This window comes from Leptodactylus fuscus, chromosome 4, assembly GCF_031893055.1.
Source record: "Leptodactylus fuscus isolate aLepFus1 chromosome 4, aLepFus1.hap2, whole genome shotgun sequence".
NCBI classification, from domain to species: Eukaryota; Metazoa; Chordata; class Amphibia; order Anura; family Leptodactylidae; genus Leptodactylus; species Leptodactylus fuscus.
The window spans coordinates 63,708,589-63,727,663 of record NC_134268.1 but is presented as its reverse complement, the minus strand read 5'-3'; the positions used below and the strand labels follow the sequence as shown (position 1 = coordinate 63,727,663).

Genomic DNA, 19,075 nt, shown 5'->3' with positions numbered 1-19,075 from the left:
GGTAATTCAAAGAATATATTGGGGTTACGTGCACCCACAATTTTTACTACTGGTATACAGTGCCATTGTCTGACTGGGAATTCAAAGAGTATATTGGGAATACAAATACCCTCATTTCTTGCTACTGCCATATAGTGCCAGTTTCTGACTGGGAATTCAAAGAATATATTGGGGTTACGTGCACCCACAATTTTTACTACTGGTATACAGTGCCATTGTCTGACTGGGAATTCAAAGAGTATATTGGGAATACAAATACCCTCATTTCTTGCTACTGCCATATAGTGCCAGTTTCTGACTGGGAATTCAAAGAATATATTGGGGTTACGTGCACCCACAATTTTTACTACTGGTATACAGTGCCATTGTCTGACTGGGAATTCAAAGAGTATATTGGGAATACAAATACCCTCATTTCTTGCTACTGCCATATAGTGCCAGTTTCTGACTGGGAATTCAAAGAATATATTGGGGTTACGTGCACCCACAATTTTTACTACTGGTATACAGTGCCATTGTCTGACTGGGAATTCAAAGAGTATATTGGGAATACAAATACCCTCATTTCTTGCTACTGCCATATAGTGCCAGTTTCTGACTGGGAATTCAAAGAATATATTGGGGTTACGTGCACCCACAATTTTTACTACTGGTATACAGTGCCATTGTCTGACTGGGAATTCAAAGAGTATATTGGGAATACAAATACCCTCATTTCTTGCTACTGCCATATAGTGCCAGTTTCTGACTGGGAATTCAAAGAATATATTGGGGTTACGTGCACCCACAATTTTTACTACTGGTATACAGTGCCATTGTCTGACTGGGAATTCAAAGAATATATTGGGGTTATAAATACCCTCATTTCTTGCTACTGCCATATAGTGCCAGTTTCTGACTGGTAATTCAAAGAATATATTGGGGTTACGTGCACCCACAATTTTTACTACTGGTATACAGTGCCATTGTCTGACTGGGAATTCAAAGAGTATATTGGGAATACAAATACCCTCATTTCTTGCTACTGCCATATAGTGCCAGTTTCTGACTGGGAATTCAAAGAATATATTGGGGTTACGTGCACCCACAATTTTTACTACTGGTATACAGTGCCATTGTCTGACTGGGAATTCAAAGAGTATATTGGGAATACAAATACCCTCATTTCTTGCTACTGCCATATAGTGCCAGTTTCTGACTGGGAATTCAAAGAATATATTGGGGTTACGTGCACCCACAATTTTTACTACTGGTATACAGTGCCATTGTCTGACTGGGAATTCAAAGAGTATATTGGGAATACAAATACCCTCATTTCTTGCTACTGCCATATAGTGCCAGTTTCTGACTGGGAATTCAAAGAATATATTGGGGTTACGTGCACCCACAATTTTTACTACTGGTATACAGTGCCATTGTCTGACTGGGAATTCAAAGAGTATATTGGGAATACAAATACCCTCATTTCTTGCTACTGCCATATAGTGCCAGTTTCTGACTGGGAATTCAAAGAATATATTGGGGTTACGTGCACCCACAATTTTTACTACTGGTATACAGTGCCATTGTCTGACTGGGAATTCAAAGAGTATATTGGGAATACAAATACCCTCATTTCTTGCTACTGCCATATAGTGCCAGTTTCTGACTGGGAATTCAAAGAATATATTGGGGTTACGTGCACCCACAATTTTTACTACTGGTATACAGTGCCATTGTCTGACTGGGAATTCAAAGAATATATTGGGGTTATAAATACCCTCATTTCTTGCTACTGCCATATAGTGCCAGTTTCTGACTGGTAATTCAAAGAATATATTGGGGTTACGTGCACCCACAATTTTTACTACTGGTATACAGTGCCATTGTCTGACTGGGAATTCAAAGAATATATTGGGGTTATAAATACCCTCATTTCTTGCTACTGCCATATAGTGCCAGTTTCTGACTGGTAATTCAAAGAATATATTGGGGTTACGTGCACCCACAATTTTTACTACTGGTATACAGTGCCATTGTCTGACTGGGAATTCAAAGAGTATATTGGGAATACAAATACCCTCATTTCTTGCTACTGCCATATAGTGCCAGTTTCTGACTGGGAATTCAAAGAATATATTGGGGTTACGTGCACCCACAATTTTTACTACTGGTATACAGTGCCATTGTCTGACTGGGAATTCAAAGAGTATATTGGGAATACAAATACCCTCATTTCTTGCTACTGCCATATAGTGCCAGTTTCTGACTGGGAATTCAAAGAATATATTGGGGTTACGTGCACCCACAATTTTTACTACTGGTATACAGTGCCATTGTCTGACTGGGAATTCAAAGAGTATATTGGGAATACAAATACCCTCATTTCTTGCTACTGCCATATAGTGCCAGTTTCTGACTGGGAATTCAAAGAATATATTGGGGTTACGTGCACCCACAATTTTTACTACTGGTATACAGTGCCATTGTCTGACTGGGAATTCAAAGAGTATATTGGGAATACAAATACCCTCATTTCTTGCTACTGCCATATAGTGCCAGTTTCTGACTGGGAATTCAAAGAATATATTGGGGTTACGTGCACCCACAATTTTTACTACTGGTATACAGTGCCATTGTCTGACTGGGAATTCAAAGAATATATTGGGGTTATAAATACCCTCATTTCTTGCTACTGCCATATAGTGCCAGTTTCTGACTGGTAATTCAAAGAATATATTGGGGTTACGTGCACCCACAATTTTTACTACTGGTATACAGTGCCATTGTCTGACTGGGAATTCAAAGAATATATTGGGGTTATAAATACCCTCATTTCTTGCTACTGCCATATAGTGCCAGTTTCTGACTGGGAATTCAAAGAATATATTGGGGTTACGTGCACCCACAATTTTTACTACTGGTATACAGTGCCATTGTCTGACTGGGAATTCAAAGAGTATATTGGGAATACAAATACCCTCATTTCTTGCTACTGCCATATAGTGCCAGTTTCTGACTGGGAATTCAAAGAATATATTGGGGTTACGTGCACCCACAATTTTTACTACTGGTATACAGTGCCATTGTCTGACTGGGAATTCAAAGAGTATATTGGGAATACAAATACCCTCATTTCTTGCTACTGCCATATAGTGCCAGTTTCTGACTGGGAATTCAAAGAATATATTGGGGTTACGTGCACCCACAATTTTTACTACTGGTATACAGTGCCATTGTCTGACTGGGAATTCAAAGAATATATTGGGGTTACGTGCACCCACAATTTTTACTACTGGTATACAGTGCCAATTTCTAACTAGGAATTCAAAATGCGCAAGGCTCCCGGAAAGGGACGTGGACGAGGCCGTGGGCGAGGTCGGGGGAATGGTTCTGGGGAGCAAGGTAGCAGTGAAGCCACAGGGCGTCCCGTGCCTACTCCTGTGGGGCAGCAAGCATTGCGCCACTCCACAATGCCAGGGTTGCTTGCCACATTAACTAAACTGCAGGGTACAAACCTTAGTAGGCCCGAGAACCAGGAACAGGTCTTGCAATGGCTGTCAGAGAACGCTTACAGCACATTGTCCAGCAGCCAGTCAGACTCTGCCTCCTCTCCTCCTATTACCCAACAGTCTTGTCTTCCTTCCTCCCAAAATTCCGAAGCTTTACAGAACAATAACCCAAACTGTCCCTGCTCCCCAGAGCTGTTCTCCGCTCCTTTCATTGTCCCTCAACCTGCCTCTCCACGTCACGATTCCACGAACCTAACAGAGGAGCATCTGTGTCCAGATGCTCAAACACTAGAGTCTCCTCCATCTCCGTTCGATTTGGTGGTGGATGACCAGCAACCCACCCTCATCGACGATGATGTGACGCAGTTGCCGTCAGGGCATCCAGTTGACCGGCGCATTGTGCGGGAGGAGGAGATGAGACAGGAGTTGGAAGAGGAAGTGGTGGATGATGAGGACACTGACCCGACCTGGACAGGGGGGATGTCAAGCGGGGAAAGTAGTGTGGATGTTGAGGCAGGTGCAGCACCAAAAAGGGTAGCTAGAGGCAGAGGCAGAGGTCAGCAGCTTAGGCGAAGCCAGGCCACACCCGGAATCTCCCAAGATGTTCCAGTTCGTACCCAGCCCCGAAAAACTCCCACCTCGAGGGCACGTTTCTCGAAGGTGTGGAGTTTTTTCAAGGAATGCGCCGAGGACAGATATAGTGTTGTCTGCACAATTTGCCTCTCGAAATTGATTAGGGGCTCTGAGAAGAGCAACCTGTCCACCACTTCAATGCGCCGTCATTTGGAATCCAAGCACTGGAATCAGTGGCAGGCAGCAACGGCAGGACAAAGGCCGCCTGCCGTTCACGCCACTGCCACTGCCTCTGCCTCTGCCTCTGCCTCTGCCACTGCCACTGCTGACTGTGCTGGCGATGCACTCCAGAGGACGAGCCAGGACACCACTTCATCTGCCTCCGCCACTTTGTTGACTTCTACCTCATCCTCCCCTGGTCCTGTCTTATCTCCTTCTCCTGCACCATCAAAGGCACCATCAGGCGTTTCTTTACAACAACCCACCATCTCTCAGACATTGGAGCGGCGGCAGAAATACACTGCTAACCACCCACACGCGCAAGCCTTGAACGCCAACATCGCTAAACTGCTGGCCCAGGAGATGTTGGCGTTCCGGCTTGTTGAAACTCCCGCCTTCCTGGACCTGATGGCAACTGCGGCACCTCGCTATGCCGTCCCTAGCCGTCACTACTTCTCCCGGTGTGCCGTCCCCGCCTTGCACCAGCACGTGTCACTCAACATCAGGCGGGCCCTTAGTTCCGCGCTTTGCACAAAGGTCCACTTGACCACCGACGCGTGGACAAGTGCATGCGGACAGGGACGCTACATTTCACTGACGGCACACTGGGTGAATGTAGTTGAGGCTGGGACTGCTTCCCAAACTGGCCCGGTGTACCTTGTCTCCCCGCCTAACATTCCTGGCAGGGACACGAGAAGAACACCCCCCTCCTCCTCCTCCTCTACCGCCTCCTCCTCCGCCACCGCCTCCTCCTCCGCCACCGCCTCCTCCTCCGCTGTTAGATTGACCCCAGCTACGAGTTGGAAACGTTGCAGCACTGGCGTTGGTAGACGTCAGCAGGCTGTGCTGAAGCTGATCAGCTTGGGGGACAGACAGCACACTGCCTCCGAGGTGAGGGATGCCCTCCTCGATGAGACGGCAATATGGTTTGAGCCGCTGCACCTGGGCCCAGGCATGGTCGTTTGTGATAACGGCCGGAACCTGGTAGCAGCTCTGGAGCTTGCCGGACTCCAACATGTTCCATGCCTGGCCCACGTCTTCAACCTAGTGGTGCAACGTTTCCTAAAGAGCTACCCCAATGTTCCAGAGCTACTGGTGAAAGTGCGGCGCATGTGCGCCCACTTTCGCAAGTCGACAGTAGCCGCTGCTAGCTTAAAATCTCTCCAGCAACGCCTGCATGTGCCACAACACCGGCTTTTGTGCGACGTCCCCACACGCTGGACCTCAACGTTTCAGATGTTGAATAGAGTGGTTGAGCAGCAGAGACCTTTGATGGAATACCAGCTACAAAACCCTAGGGTGCCACAAAGTCAGCTGCCTCAGTTTCACATCCATGAGTGGCCATGGATGAGAGACCTTTGTGACATCCTACGGGTCTTTGAGGAGTCCACAAGGAGGGTGAGCTCTGAGGATGCGATGGTGAGCCTTACAATCCCGCTCTTGTGTGTTCTGAGAGAATCCCTGATTGACATCAGGGATAACTCAGATCACACAGAGGAGTTAGGGATAGCATCCGATCCGTCACAGCTGGAGAGTAGGTCCACACATCTGTCCACTTCACTGCGTTTAATGGAGGAGGAGGAGGAGGAGGAGGAGGAAGAAGAGTTGTCCGATGATGTGATGGTGATACAGGAGGCTTCCGGGCAACTTCGAATCGTCCCATTGTTGCAGCGCGGATGGGTAGACATGGAGGATGAGGAGGAAATGGAGATTGAACTTTCCGGTGGGGCCAGAGGAGTCATGCCAACTAACACTGTGGCAGACATGGCTGAGTTCATGTTGGGGTGCTTTACAACCGACAAGCGTATTGTCAAAATCATGGAGGACAACCAGTACTGGATCTTTGCTATCCTTGACCCCCGGTATAAAAACAACATCTCGTCTTTTATTCCGGTAGAGGGGAGGGCCAATCGCATCAATGCTTGCCACAGGCAATTGGTGCAGAATATGATAGAGATGTTTCCAGCATGTGACGTTGGCGGCAGGGAGGGCAGTTCCTCCAGTAGGCAACCAAGTTCTCACCGGTCCACACAAACGAGGGGCACACTGTCTAAGGTCTGGGACACCATGATGGCACCCCCTCGCCAAAGTGCCGCCACGGAGGGTCCTAGTGTCACCAGGCGTGAGAAGTATAGGCGCATGTTGCGGGAATACCTTTCCGACCACAGCCCTGTCCTCTCCGACCCCTCTGCGCCCTACACGTATTGGGTGTCGAAGTTGGACCTGTGGCTTGAACTTGCCCTATATGCCTTGGAGGTGCTGTCCTGTCCTGCCGCCAGCGTCCTATCTGAGAGGGTGTTCAGTGCAGCCGGTGGCATCATCACTGACAAGCGCACCCGTCTGTCAGCTGAGAGTGCCGACCGGCTCACTTTGATAAAAATGAACCACCACTGGATAGAGCCTTCATTTTTGTGCCCACCTGTGTAAAGCACCCCAACATGAAACTCCATGTCTGTACTCAACCTCTCCAATTCCTCCGCATCCTCATACTCATCCACCATAAGCGTTGCACAATTCTGCTAATACTAGGCTCCCTCCAACATGATTTCCCCCAACTCTGCTGGTTAGAGGCTCCCTCCACCCTGATTTCCACCAACTCTGCTGGTTAGAGGCTCCCTCCACCCTGCTTTCCCACAACTCTGCTGGTTAGAGGCTCCTTCCACCATGAATTTGCCCAAACTGGGCTGTTTAGAGGCTCCCTCCACCATGAATTGGTCCAAACTGGGTTTTTTAGAGGCTCCCTCCACCATGAATTGGTCCAAACTGGGCTGGTTAGAGGCTCCCTCCACCATGAATTGGTCCAAACTGGGCTGGTTAGAGGCTCCCTCCACCATGAATTGGTCCAAACTGGGCTGGTTAGAGGCTCCCTCCACAATTAATTGGTCCAAACTGGGCTAATTAGAGGCTCCCTCCACCATGAATTGGTCCAAACTGGGTTTTTTAGAGGCTCCCTCCACCATGAATTTGCCCAAACTGGGCTGTTTAGAGGCTCCCTCCACCATGAATTGGTCCAAACTGGGCTGGTTAGAGGCTCCCTCCACCATGAATTTCCCAAAACTTGGCTGTTTAGAGGCTCCCTCCACCATTAATTGGTCCAAACTGGGCTGGTTAGAGGCTCCCTCCACCATGAATTTGCCCAAACTGGGGTGGTTAGAGGCTCCCTCCACCATTAATTGGTCCAAACTGGGCTGGTTAGAGGCTCCCTCCACAATTAATTGGTCCAAACTGGGCTAATTAGAGGCTCCCTCCACCATGAATTGGTCCAAACTGGGTTTTTTAGAGGCTCCCTCCACCATGAATTTGCCCAAACTGGGCTGTTTAGAGGCTCCCTCCACCATGAATTGGTCCAAACTGGGCTGGTTAGAGGCTCCCTCCACCATGAATTGGTCCAAACTGGGCTGGTTAGAGGCTCCCTCCACCATGAATTTCCCAAAACTTGGCTGTTTAGAGGCTCCCTCCACCATTAATTGGTCCAAACTGGGCTGGTTAGAGGCTCCCTCCACCATGAATTTGCCCAAACTGGGCTGTTTAGAGGCTCCCTCCACCATGAATTTGCCCAAACTGGGCTGGTTAGAGGCTCCCTCCACCATGAATTGGTCCAAACTGGGCTGGTTAGAGGCTCCCTCCACCATGAATTTGCCCAAACTGGGCTGTTTAGAGGCTCCCTCCACCATGAATTTGCCCAAACTGGGCTGGTTAGAGGCTCCCTCCACCATGAATTGGTCCAAACGGGTTTTTAGAGGCTCCCTTCACCATGAATTGGTCCAAACTTGGCTGTTTAGAGGCTCCCTCCACCATGAATTTGCCCAAACTGGGCTGTTTAGAGGCTCCCTCCACCATGAATTTGCCCAAACTGGGCTGGTTAGAGGCTCCCTCCACCATGAATTGGTCCAAACTGGGCTGGTTAGAGGCTCCCTCCACCATGAATTTGCCCAAACTGGGCTGTTTAGAGGCTCCCTCCACCATGAATTTGCCCAAACTGGGCTGGTTAGAGGCTCCCTCCACCATGAATTGGTCCAAACGGGTTTTTAGAGGCTCCCTTCACCATGAATTGGTCCAAACTTGGCTGTTTAGAGGCTCCCTCCACCATGAATTGGTCCAAACTGGGGTGGTTAGAGGCTCCCTCCACCATGAATTTGCCCAAACTGGGCTGTTTAGAGGCTCCCTCCACCATGAATTGGTCCAAACTGGGTTTTTTAGAGGCTCCCTCCACCATGAATTGGTCCAAACTGGGCTGGTTAGAGGCTCCCTCCACCATGAATTGGTCCAAACTGGGGTGGTTAGAGGCTCCCTCCACCATTAATTGGTCCAAACTGGGCTGGTTAGAGGCTCCCTCCACCATTAATTGGTCCAAACTGGGCTGGTTAGAGGCTCCCTCCACCATGAATTTGCCCAAACTGGGCTGGTTAGAGGCTCCCTCCACCATGAATTGGTCCAAACTGGGGTTTTTAGAGGCTCCCTCCACCATGAATTGGTCCAAACTGGGGTTTTTAGAGTCTCCCTCCACCATGAATTGGTCCAAACTGGGGTTTTTAGAGGCTCCCTCCACCATGAATTTGCCCAAACTCTGCTGGTTAGAGGCTCAATCCACCCTGATTTTCAAAACAAATGTTGGTGCCAACCTCAACTTACTACAAGGGCCAAATTCACTGCTGGTGACAAGCTCTCCTCACTGCAAGTGCCAAATACACATGTTTCAAGGTGTTTTCCTACTGTCAGAGAGGTGGTATTGAGTGTGTAAAGTGTGTAGTTGTTAGGCTGTGATGTTGGGGTAATAGAGGGTCTTTGGTGTGTTAGATGCCCCCAGACATGCTTCCCCTGCTGTCCCAGTGTCATTCCAGAGGTGTTGGCATCATTTCCTGGGGTGTCATAGTGGACTTGGTGACCCTCCAGACACGGATTTGGGTTTCCCCCTTAACGAGTATCTGTTCCCCATAGACTATAATGGGGTTCGAAACCCGTTCGAACACACGAACATTGAGCGGCTGTTCGAATCGAATTTCGAACCTCGAACATTTTAGTGTTCGCTCATCTCTATTTATTACCACTGTCCTCTGGTAAACTGGAGTTAGATTTATGATTTACTTAGCCTTCCACTGTCAAAAATGCAAAAAATGTATCTTTTCATGCTAAATGGAGCAAGTCATCAGAATATATTGTCTAGGATGGAATTCTATGGGGGAGGTTGTAGCGCAAATGGGAAGAACATTGCTGTGGGTGGGGGAGGCAAGCTGGACTTTTGCTCCAGAACCCTTAAGCCTTTCGTTATGCCACTCATTACTGGAATACCCATTCAATATCACTATTAGCATAGACTCAATAAAGCATCATTTACCAGAATTTACTTTTGCTAGAATTATAAAATAGATTCATTACACTTCATGGTGAAATGAAAGAGAAGCCCTCTATGTATGGTATATATGGTGCTGTTTTGGATGACAGAGGAAGTCATTTAAAGAATATTGTTATAGGATCGCACTGATTCATACCATATTTATAGATCTGTTGTCAAATACAAAATGCTAAATACCATACATCATGTAATTGACCCTTTTTATTTTTTTTTTAAAATCCATCTATCTTCAAAAGATGCACGACCCCCAGAAGGTTATATGTCAACTAGCTCTGATTCTGGGGAAAAGTCAGCTCCCTCATTATTAGTGGCATAATACAGGGACTTTGGTGTGTTAGATGCCCCCAGACATGCTTCCCCTGCTGTCCCGGTTGCATTCCCGAGGTGTTGTCATCATTTGCGAAGGTGTAATAGTGGACTTGGTGACTCTCCTGAGTCGAATATTGTTTTCCCCCTAAACGTGTATTTTTTCCCCATAGACTATAATGGGGTTCGATATTTGTTCAAACAGTCGAGTATTGAGCGGCTACTCGAATCGAATATCGAACTTCGAACGTTTCACTGTTCGCTCATCTCTAATTATGTTACAGAACATATACTGCAGTAAATATTACATCAGTGCATAAAACCTACTCTTTCCATCTGTAATACACACAGTACTACAACTCATTTTAGTGCAGCGGTAATAATGATAATTAGAAACAAAATTGGAAAATGATCTCTGATAAAATCACGCCTACTCCAGCCCAGATTTAGAATTCCCTTATATCTTAGGAATGGTGTCCAAGACCAATTTTCACTGCAAATGTGAGTGGTTGCCTGAAAGAGGTTTTAAATTCATGTGTATTCCCCCAACTACCCCTGAATTTCCCATTATTAGGTCGCCAACTGTCCAAAAAATGGAAAAAATAAACCTGCCAATGATTCCTTGATAAACGTAGATGGAGTCATCGCTGCCTTTTCTTATGACCCGCTCACAAGGCATCATGACCAAGCACAGGACACCTGCATCTAAACCTCAGGAGGTGCGATGCTGTGATGTCATCACGCCCGCCTCTGCCGGGAAGCTGACATCTTGTCTGTGGTAATGGTATCTTTCAAACCGCAGACCGGAGGTGGCTTGTGGTTTACATGTTACAGAGTTGCAGGATGCATTTTATCTGTATCAGTCGTCACTGTGTCACATTGACTTTATTATTGTGTGGCTGGAAAACACCTTTAACCTATTGAATATATGAAAAAAGTGCAAGCATGATTATAAATATTGCATTAATAAAATCCAAAAATGTCACCAGATGTCACATTACATTAACTATATACTGTGAGGACATGGTTAAAAAATTACATTCCTCTCTGCAAGAAAAAAATCACTTGTAAATAAATCATATAAGACGCCTCCTCACATTTTGCACTGAAGATTTAGTTATAAGCCACATTTTATGTTGACATGTTATATACAATTTTCTCAGTTGCATTAAATGAATCAAAGTGTTTTATTTTTCAGGCTTTTCAAGAAAACATTGGTAAGTGCCGTGCGACTGTATTGTTAATGTTTGCAAATATAAAGGAATGTGTTTTATGTAAGGCAATAAATGAGCAATAACACGGACAAGCTACAAATATTCTGCATTCTTCTCCTTGCAGTCGTCGATGTGGATGCTGGAAAAGACAACGACATATTTAACATCAATCAAGGTTTCAAAAATTTGCTAATATTTTTCTATTTAAAATATGTTGTTTTTTGTTTGTTTGTTTTTTTAGAAATAATTGTTAATAATTTCTTGCTTGTATGCTTATTTTTTGTTCCTTAAGAATTACACCTGAATCTGTTTGAAGGGGACATCAATCTTCCGGTGAGTTCGATTTTAGATGTTTACAATTGCAGAGTCTTGTTTCTGTTGTCGAGAGATTGTTACATGTGGCCCAGAAGTAGATGCAAAAATGTATACTATGACCTTTAGACATCACAGGAGGTCCCTCCATCGAGTGGCTCTGCTGGCAGATTCGGCCCTTTCAGGTATCACATTTTGTTGGCAATTCATTCATATAGGTGACATGTAATACTATATTTATCTGCAGGGGAAATGTATGGCTGGTTGCAGCTTTCCTTCAGCAATATTATCTGATTGCCATGGGTTTTTGAAGCAGAACCTAGTAGAACCCAACTATTTTCTGCAAAGACCCCCAAGTATATTGATAGTGTTTATGGGGCCCCCGGTGTCACTTACCGATCCCGGCTCAGCCAGGATTGGTAAGTAAATAGGGCCTGTAACGGCCTATTAAAAAAAACAAAAAAAAAAACGCAGCGGTAGCGGCTGTCACCAGGCCCCCTAATGTCCCGGGCCCTGTGGCAGCTGCTATCACTGCTACCACGGTAGTTACGCCACTGACTTACCCCCTTACTTGTGGATCCGGTGTAGTGGCACAACCCTTTTAAGTGCAGAAAATTAGAGCGCTACATTACACGCCATGCTGATTCCTTTTCCATAAGAAGTTTTATTAATCTGCTTAGCTCATCTTGTTCTATTACATATTGGCCAAATATAAGATCATGAGCTAGAACTGTAATAACTATATACAGAACAGAGATAGAATAAAGGGCCATAAACCACTGAGCAAAGATGCTACAGCCTTAGTGCTGGAAAATCCTGAAATTGGTCTAGCAGGTAGTTTACTGTGTATGTGTAGGTCTCCTTTAAAATTTTTACATAGCAATGCTCACAGCACATGAACCATAGTACCCCTATTAATAAATAACCTAATCACAGGTAATATACTTAAGACAATGCTAATTTACCAGTAATTGAGCAAGCTGTAATCATTCTCTAGCCATGATAATTCCAAGACTCCATAACTTCAAGAATTCATTGTCAACTACAACATAACTGGGTAATTCAATATTGATTTCTAGATGCAGTGCAGGATAAAAAAGCAGAGTTGTACTTTAATACATGTACAGATTGTAGCGTGTGGATCATATATACACTGCTCAAAAAAATAAAGGGAACACTTAAGCAACACAATGTAACTCCAAGCAACACTGATTGACAATCAATTTCATATGCTCTTGTGCAAATGGAATAGACAACAGATGGAAATTATTGGCAATTATCGAGAGACACTCAATAAAGCAGGGTTCTGCAGGTGGGGACCACAGACCACATCTCAATACCAGTGCTTTCTGGCTGATGTTTTGGTCACGCTTTTTTTTTTTTTATGTAGATTGTGAGCCCCACACAGAGCTCACAATGTACATTTTTCTATATCAGTATTTCTTTTTTGAAATATGCGATGGAAATCCATGCAAACATGGGGAGAACATACAAAATCCTTGCAAATGGTTTTTTGCCCTTGGCGGGATTTGAACACTAGGACTCCATCACTGCAATGCTAACCTCTGAGCCACTGTGTGGCCCTGTTTTGGCCACTTTTGAATGTTGGTTGTGCTTTCACACTCGTGGTAGCATGAGAAGGACTCTACAACCCACAAAAGTGGCTCAGGCAGTGCAGCTCATCCAGGATGGCACATCAGGCGCTATCAGGAGACAGGCCAGTACACCAGGAGTCGTGGAGGGGGCCATAGGAAGGCAACAACCCAGCAGCAGGACCACTACCTCCGCCTTTGTGCAAGGAGGAACAGGAGGAGCACTGCCAGAGCCCTGCAAAATGACCTCCAGCAGGTCATTGATTTCCATTTCCGTTGATGATTTTTGTGTGATTTTGTTGTTATCACATTCAACTTTGTACAGAACAAAGTAATCAATGAGAATATTTCATTCATTCAGATCTAGGATGTGTTATTTGAATGTTCCCTTTATTTTTTTGAGTAGTGTATAATCATATACAGAATCATATATCATATAAAATATATAATCATGTACAGAAAACAGAATTTTAAACAAAAGTACAATCTGAAGGAAAAAAATAGTGATACATTCACTTTAAAAAGGAATTTTCGCCAACTCCACCAATTTATGTTCTTAGCACCTGTAAATAATTGCCCCTCCACTGATTCCATCACTATTTGATTTTTTTTCTAGCTCCCACCATTCCTGAGCGACAAGAGTGGTTAGTTTTGGTGCCTGATATGCTGTTCGAGCTCTGTAATGTCAGGCGGTGTCAGGCAGGGGGGGTGTTTCAGAGCAGCAATCAGTGGCAGCCAATGTTAGAGCTCATAATCACACCCCTTGTCTGCTCCTGCCTCCCACCGCCCTCCTGACAGTACAGAGCCTAAAGTAGCATATTAAGTACCAAAATTAACAGCATTGATTGCTCAGAAATGAAGGGGGCTAGAGAAAAAAAAAATCAGTGGAGCAAAGGTATAGAAATGAACTTGTTGGAGGTAGTGCAAAAGATCTCTTTAAACAACCTCTTGATGAACCTACTTATAGCAATCTGGTTGGTGTTATGGGCCCTTTTTTTGTATGTCGCACCAACAATGTTCTCACCCCATTTCTGTTTTTATCTTTCTTCAGCCAAATGAAAGAAACTCAATTATTGGGGAGCAATATCGATGGCCAATACCAGTTCCATACTACCTGGAGGATAGTTTGGGTAGGTTTCCAAACACTGTGGCATCGACTGATAAGTCTCAGACAATATAAAGTTTGGTAATTACCGTATATACTTGAGTATAAGCCGACCTGAATATAAGCCGAGGCCCCTAATTTTACCACAAGAAACTGGGTAAACTTATTGGCTCGAGTATAACCCGGGGGGGGGGGGGGATGCAGCAGCTACTGGAAAATTTCAAAAATTAAAATGGTCTGAGTTTTTGGGTGCAGTAGTTGTTGGGTGCTGAGAAAGAGGAGTGGAGGTTTTGGTTGTCTGTCTGCTCCTTCCCTGAGCTTGAGGACTGTTTTTTTTCCCCCACTTGGAATTCAGTCTGGCTGAATATAGGGTATTTGCAGTGCTCCTATTAACCCCCTCCCGACGGAACAGGAGCACTGCAGATACCCTATTATTCAGTAGACCAGGCACTTTCATACACAGGTATACCTAATGTGTTTGTGTTTCACAGTCATTTTCTACTTTTGTATGTATTCTAGGTAGAGATGAGCGAACACTAAAATGTTCGAGGTTCGAAATTCGATTCGAACAGCCGCTCACTGTTCGAGTGTTCGAATGGGTTTCGAACCCCATTATAGTCTATGGGGAACATAAACTCGTTAAGGGGGAAACCCAAATTCGTGTCTGGAGGGTCACCAAGTCCACTATGACACCCCAGGAAATGATACCAACACCCTGGAATGACACTGGGACAGCAGGGGAAGCATGTCTGGGGGCATAAAAGTCACTTTATTTCATGGAAATCCCTGTCAGTTTGCGATTTTCGCAAGCTAACTTTTCCCCATAGAAATGCATTGGCCAGTGCTGATTGGCCAGAGTACGGAACTCGACCAATCAGCGCTGGCTCTGCTGGAGGAGGCGGAGTCTAAGATCGCTCCACACCAGTCTCAATTCAGGTCCGACCTTAGACTCCGCCTCCTCCGGCAGAGCCAGCGCTGATTGGCCGAAGGCTGGCCAATGCATTCCTATGCGAATGCAGAGACTTAGCAGTGCTGAGTCAGTTTTGCTCAACTACACATCTGATGCACACTCGGCACTGCTACATCAGATGTAGCAATCTGATGTAGCAGAGCCGAGGGTGCACTAGAACCCCTGTGCAAACTCAGTTCACGCTAATAGAATGCATTGGCCAGCGCTGATTGGCCAATGCATTCTATTAGCCCGATGAAGTAGAGCTGAATGTGTGTGCTAAGCACACACATTCAGCTCTACTTCATCGGGCTAATAGAATGCATTGGCCAGCGCTGATTGGCCAGAGTACGGAACTCGACCAATCAGCGCTGGCTCTGCTGGAGGAGGCGGAGTCTAAGATCGCTCCACACCAGTCTCCATTCAGGTCCGACCTTAGACTCCGCCTCCTCCAGCAGAGCCAGCGCTGATTGGCCGAATTCCGTACTCTGGCCAATCAGCGCTGGCCAATGCATTCTATTAGCTTGATGAAGCAGAGTGTGCACAAGGGTTCAAGCGCACCCTCGGCTCTGATGTAGCAGAGCCGAGGGTGCACAAGGGTTCAAGCGTACCCTCGGCTCTGATGTAGCAGAGCCGAGGCTGCACAAGGGTTCAAGCGCACCCTTGGCTCTGATGTAGCAGAGCCAAGGGTGCACAAGGGTTCAAGTGCACCCTCGGCTCTTCTACATCAGAGCCGAGGGTGCGCTTGAACCCTTATGCAGCCTCGGCTCTGCTACATCAGAGCCGAGGGTGCGCTTGAACCCTTGTGCACACTCTGCTTCATCAAGCTAATAGAATGCATTGGCCAGCGCTGATTGGCCAATGCATTCTATTAGCCCGATGAAGTAGAGCTGAATGTGTGTGCTAAGCACACACATTCAGCACTGCTTCATCACGCCAATACAATGCATTAGCCAGTGCTGATTGGCCAGAGTACGGAATTCGGCCAATCAGCGCTGGCTCTGCTGGAGGAGGTGGAGTCTAAGGTCGGACCTGAATGGAGACTGGTGTGGAGCGATCTTAGACTCCGCCTCCTCCAGCAGAGCCAGCGCTGATTGGTCGAGTTCCGTACTCTGGCCAATCAGCGCTGGCCAATGCATCCCTATGGGAAAAAGTTTATCTCACAAAAATCACAATTACACACCTGATAGAGCCCCAAAAAGTTATTTTTAATAACATTCCCCCCTAAATAAAGGTTATCCCTAGCTATCCCTGCCTGTACAGCTATCCCTGTCTCATAGTCACAAAGTTCACATTCTCATATGACCCGGATTTGAAATCCACTATTCGTCTAAAATGGAGTTCACCTGATTTCGGCAGCCAATGACTTTTTCCAATTTTTTTCAATGCCCCCGGTGTCGTAGTTCCTGTCCCACCTCCCCTGCGCTGTTATTGGTGCAAAAAAGGCGCCAGGGAAGGTGGGAGGGGAATAGAATTTTGGCGCACTTTACCACGCGGTGTTCGATTCGATTCGAACATGGCGAACACCCTGATATCCGATCGAACATGTGTTCGATAGAACACTGTTCGCTCATCTCTAATTCTAGGGAAAAGGAGTGATTTAGAACTTTTATTTATTTATTTATTTTTTAAATCTTCTTTTTTTTCCTTCTTTATGGGAAATTCTATACATTAATATTGTGACACCCCCCCCCCCTAAAAAAATAAATAAAAAAAAATTCACTGGGCTGAAAAATTCGGCTTACACTCGAGTATATACATTGTATGTAGATTTATTCAACATGTGACAATATTCATTGTAACCACCAGATGAAGTGATAGTTCTGCAAATGTTATTGTTCTATAGAGAGACAAATGGATAAATGGTAAGATGTATGATAAATGCATTATTATAGTGTAACTCCAGCTATAAACAACTATTCATAAATGAATAGTGTATGTGATGTAATACAGTATATCTTATCAAGGAGATCTGTTTCCTTCATCCCTTATTAAGCTATTCTGCTGCTCCTTATCTTCAGTGTGACTGCATGTTTACATTAGAGTTATCTCTGTATTCAGCCTCACACATAAAGCTCTATGAAGAAAGAAGGAGTGGAGAAGGACTTCCTGTTAATTGATTAGTTAATCAATTTAATGCCTCATTCTGTGCAATAGTAATCTCTTATCTACAACCAAGCTGTGTTAAAAGAGTTCAGATTAGCAGAGTGTAAAAGTACCAAATATTTGAGTGCCTTTTTTTATTCCTCTCCCCTCTTCATACACTAATATGAAGAAAGTAACTCCTCCTAAACAGTTGGGAAGAAAACATATTAGTCTAATAAGATATATTAATAAGATATACAAAGTTTCATGTATTAACCTATATAAATGGAGGTACAATTAAAGGCTAAACCCTCTCTTTGCAGAAATGCAACATTTTTGGTTGCAGATTTTACTGCAGTTTTTTGAGCCACAGTCAGGCGTGGCTTGAAAAGGCATGGAAAATATAAAAGAAGCACTTTGACAGTCCCCTTCTGTTAAACCCACTCCTGACTTTGGTTCAAAAAAAGCACAGGAAAATCTCCAACGAAAAACGCTGCATTTCTGCAACTTGGGACCTTAGCCTAAAGGTGGGTTTAAAGGTGCTTTGGTGCCTATGTAAGAGAAGGCAAAATGACATTGCTCCTCCCTCCTTTATTAATTAGATTCACTTTCCAAATGTTACATATATTACATATTACATTGTTATATTGCTACATATTTTATGGTGTATCACACATTTTTACATGGGGTGGTGTGGGGTTTAGTGATAGTGTTCCAGTAATGTCTCTGAGGTTCTAGCGTGGATTCAGGTTTAATATTTAGTATCCCTAGTGGTCTAGGGTGATCAAGGGGCAGTATTAATATCCGTTATTAAAACTAGTCTAGAATAAGTACAGGTATATACTATAGTTTAAACTATTTTGTTATTTATAGTAAGTCTTGACCATGATAGACCTAAATATTAGGTCTATGGTGGTCGACTTACTTTAAATAACAAAATAGTTTAATATTACGTTCAGGATAGTAAAGGGGTCATGTTGGTGGTCTCTTTTATATGTGCCTGCCTGTGGATTCATCTGAATATATCAGCTGACCATCAGGGGTTTTAGTATCTAGAACCACCACTGCTGGGTGACATTAGATTGGGTGACATTGATTTTGATGGTACAACCCATGTAAAGTCTTGCTTCATTGTCATTATAAAATACAATCAACCCTCTAAAAATGTTGCCATGTTCAGACACGGCCCCATGTACAGGTTCAATACTCTATGAATTCTTTTCAGACATTAACACGAAAGCTCTTGTCCTGGAAGCCTTTGAGCGTTACCGACTGAAATCTTGTATTGACTTCAAACCATGGGAGGGAGAGCGAAATTACATCTCTGTGTTCAAGGAAAGTGGGTATGGAAATCTTTTCTACCAGCCACCCATAAGGAAACATGGGTGTTAGTTTTGTTATATTATAAATTGTATTTTATTGATTATATTTATTGATTTCCATCTGTGTCCTTATACTCAATGATTTACTGAGAACAATTTATAGAATTGTCTGAGATGTATTGTCTGCTCCTGGCTTATCTCCCTCCTGCTACTCCATCTCTTTTCTAACCCTAGTAGAAGTAGGGCTGCATCTCCTTCTGTCTCCTCCTCTCTGTCTTCTACTTTCTGTCTTACCATAGTCAGACTTTTTAAGGAAGGGGAGTTATAGTAGTAATATCCCTGTGGATTTGGAGCATAATCTGTGGCAGAAAACAGCATATAAAATATGTATATATGCCAAAGATGTAAGGCAGGGAAAGGTGGCTACAGTCTGAAACCACATACCAGGAGATTGGGACCTGAGGATGGACCTTCATTATTCTTTATCACATATTTATAATTTTTGAGTACTTGAGCAAATGGCGAGGATGTGCACTGTCACTTAATTCTAAACC

The 19,075-nt window shown here is 44.6% G+C and overlaps 1 protein-coding gene across 1 annotated transcript in view; it reads left to right on the top strand.

Annotated features, from left to right (window-relative positions):
* Positions 1-19,075, top strand: part of LOC142201314 (meprin A subunit beta-like) — a 37,120-nt gene that overhangs the window by 2,700 nt on the left and 15,345 nt on the right. Inside the window, exons 2-6 of the mRNA XM_075272151.1 lie at positions 11,141-11,159; positions 11,281-11,331; positions 11,449-11,489; positions 14,112-14,190; positions 18,425-18,542. Coding sequence (XP_075128252.1) covers positions 11,141-11,159; positions 11,281-11,331; positions 11,449-11,489; positions 14,112-14,190; positions 18,425-18,542 — 308 coding nt within the window. The remainder of the gene's footprint in view (positions 1-11,140; positions 11,160-11,280; positions 11,332-11,448; positions 11,490-14,111; positions 14,191-18,424; positions 18,543-19,075) is intronic.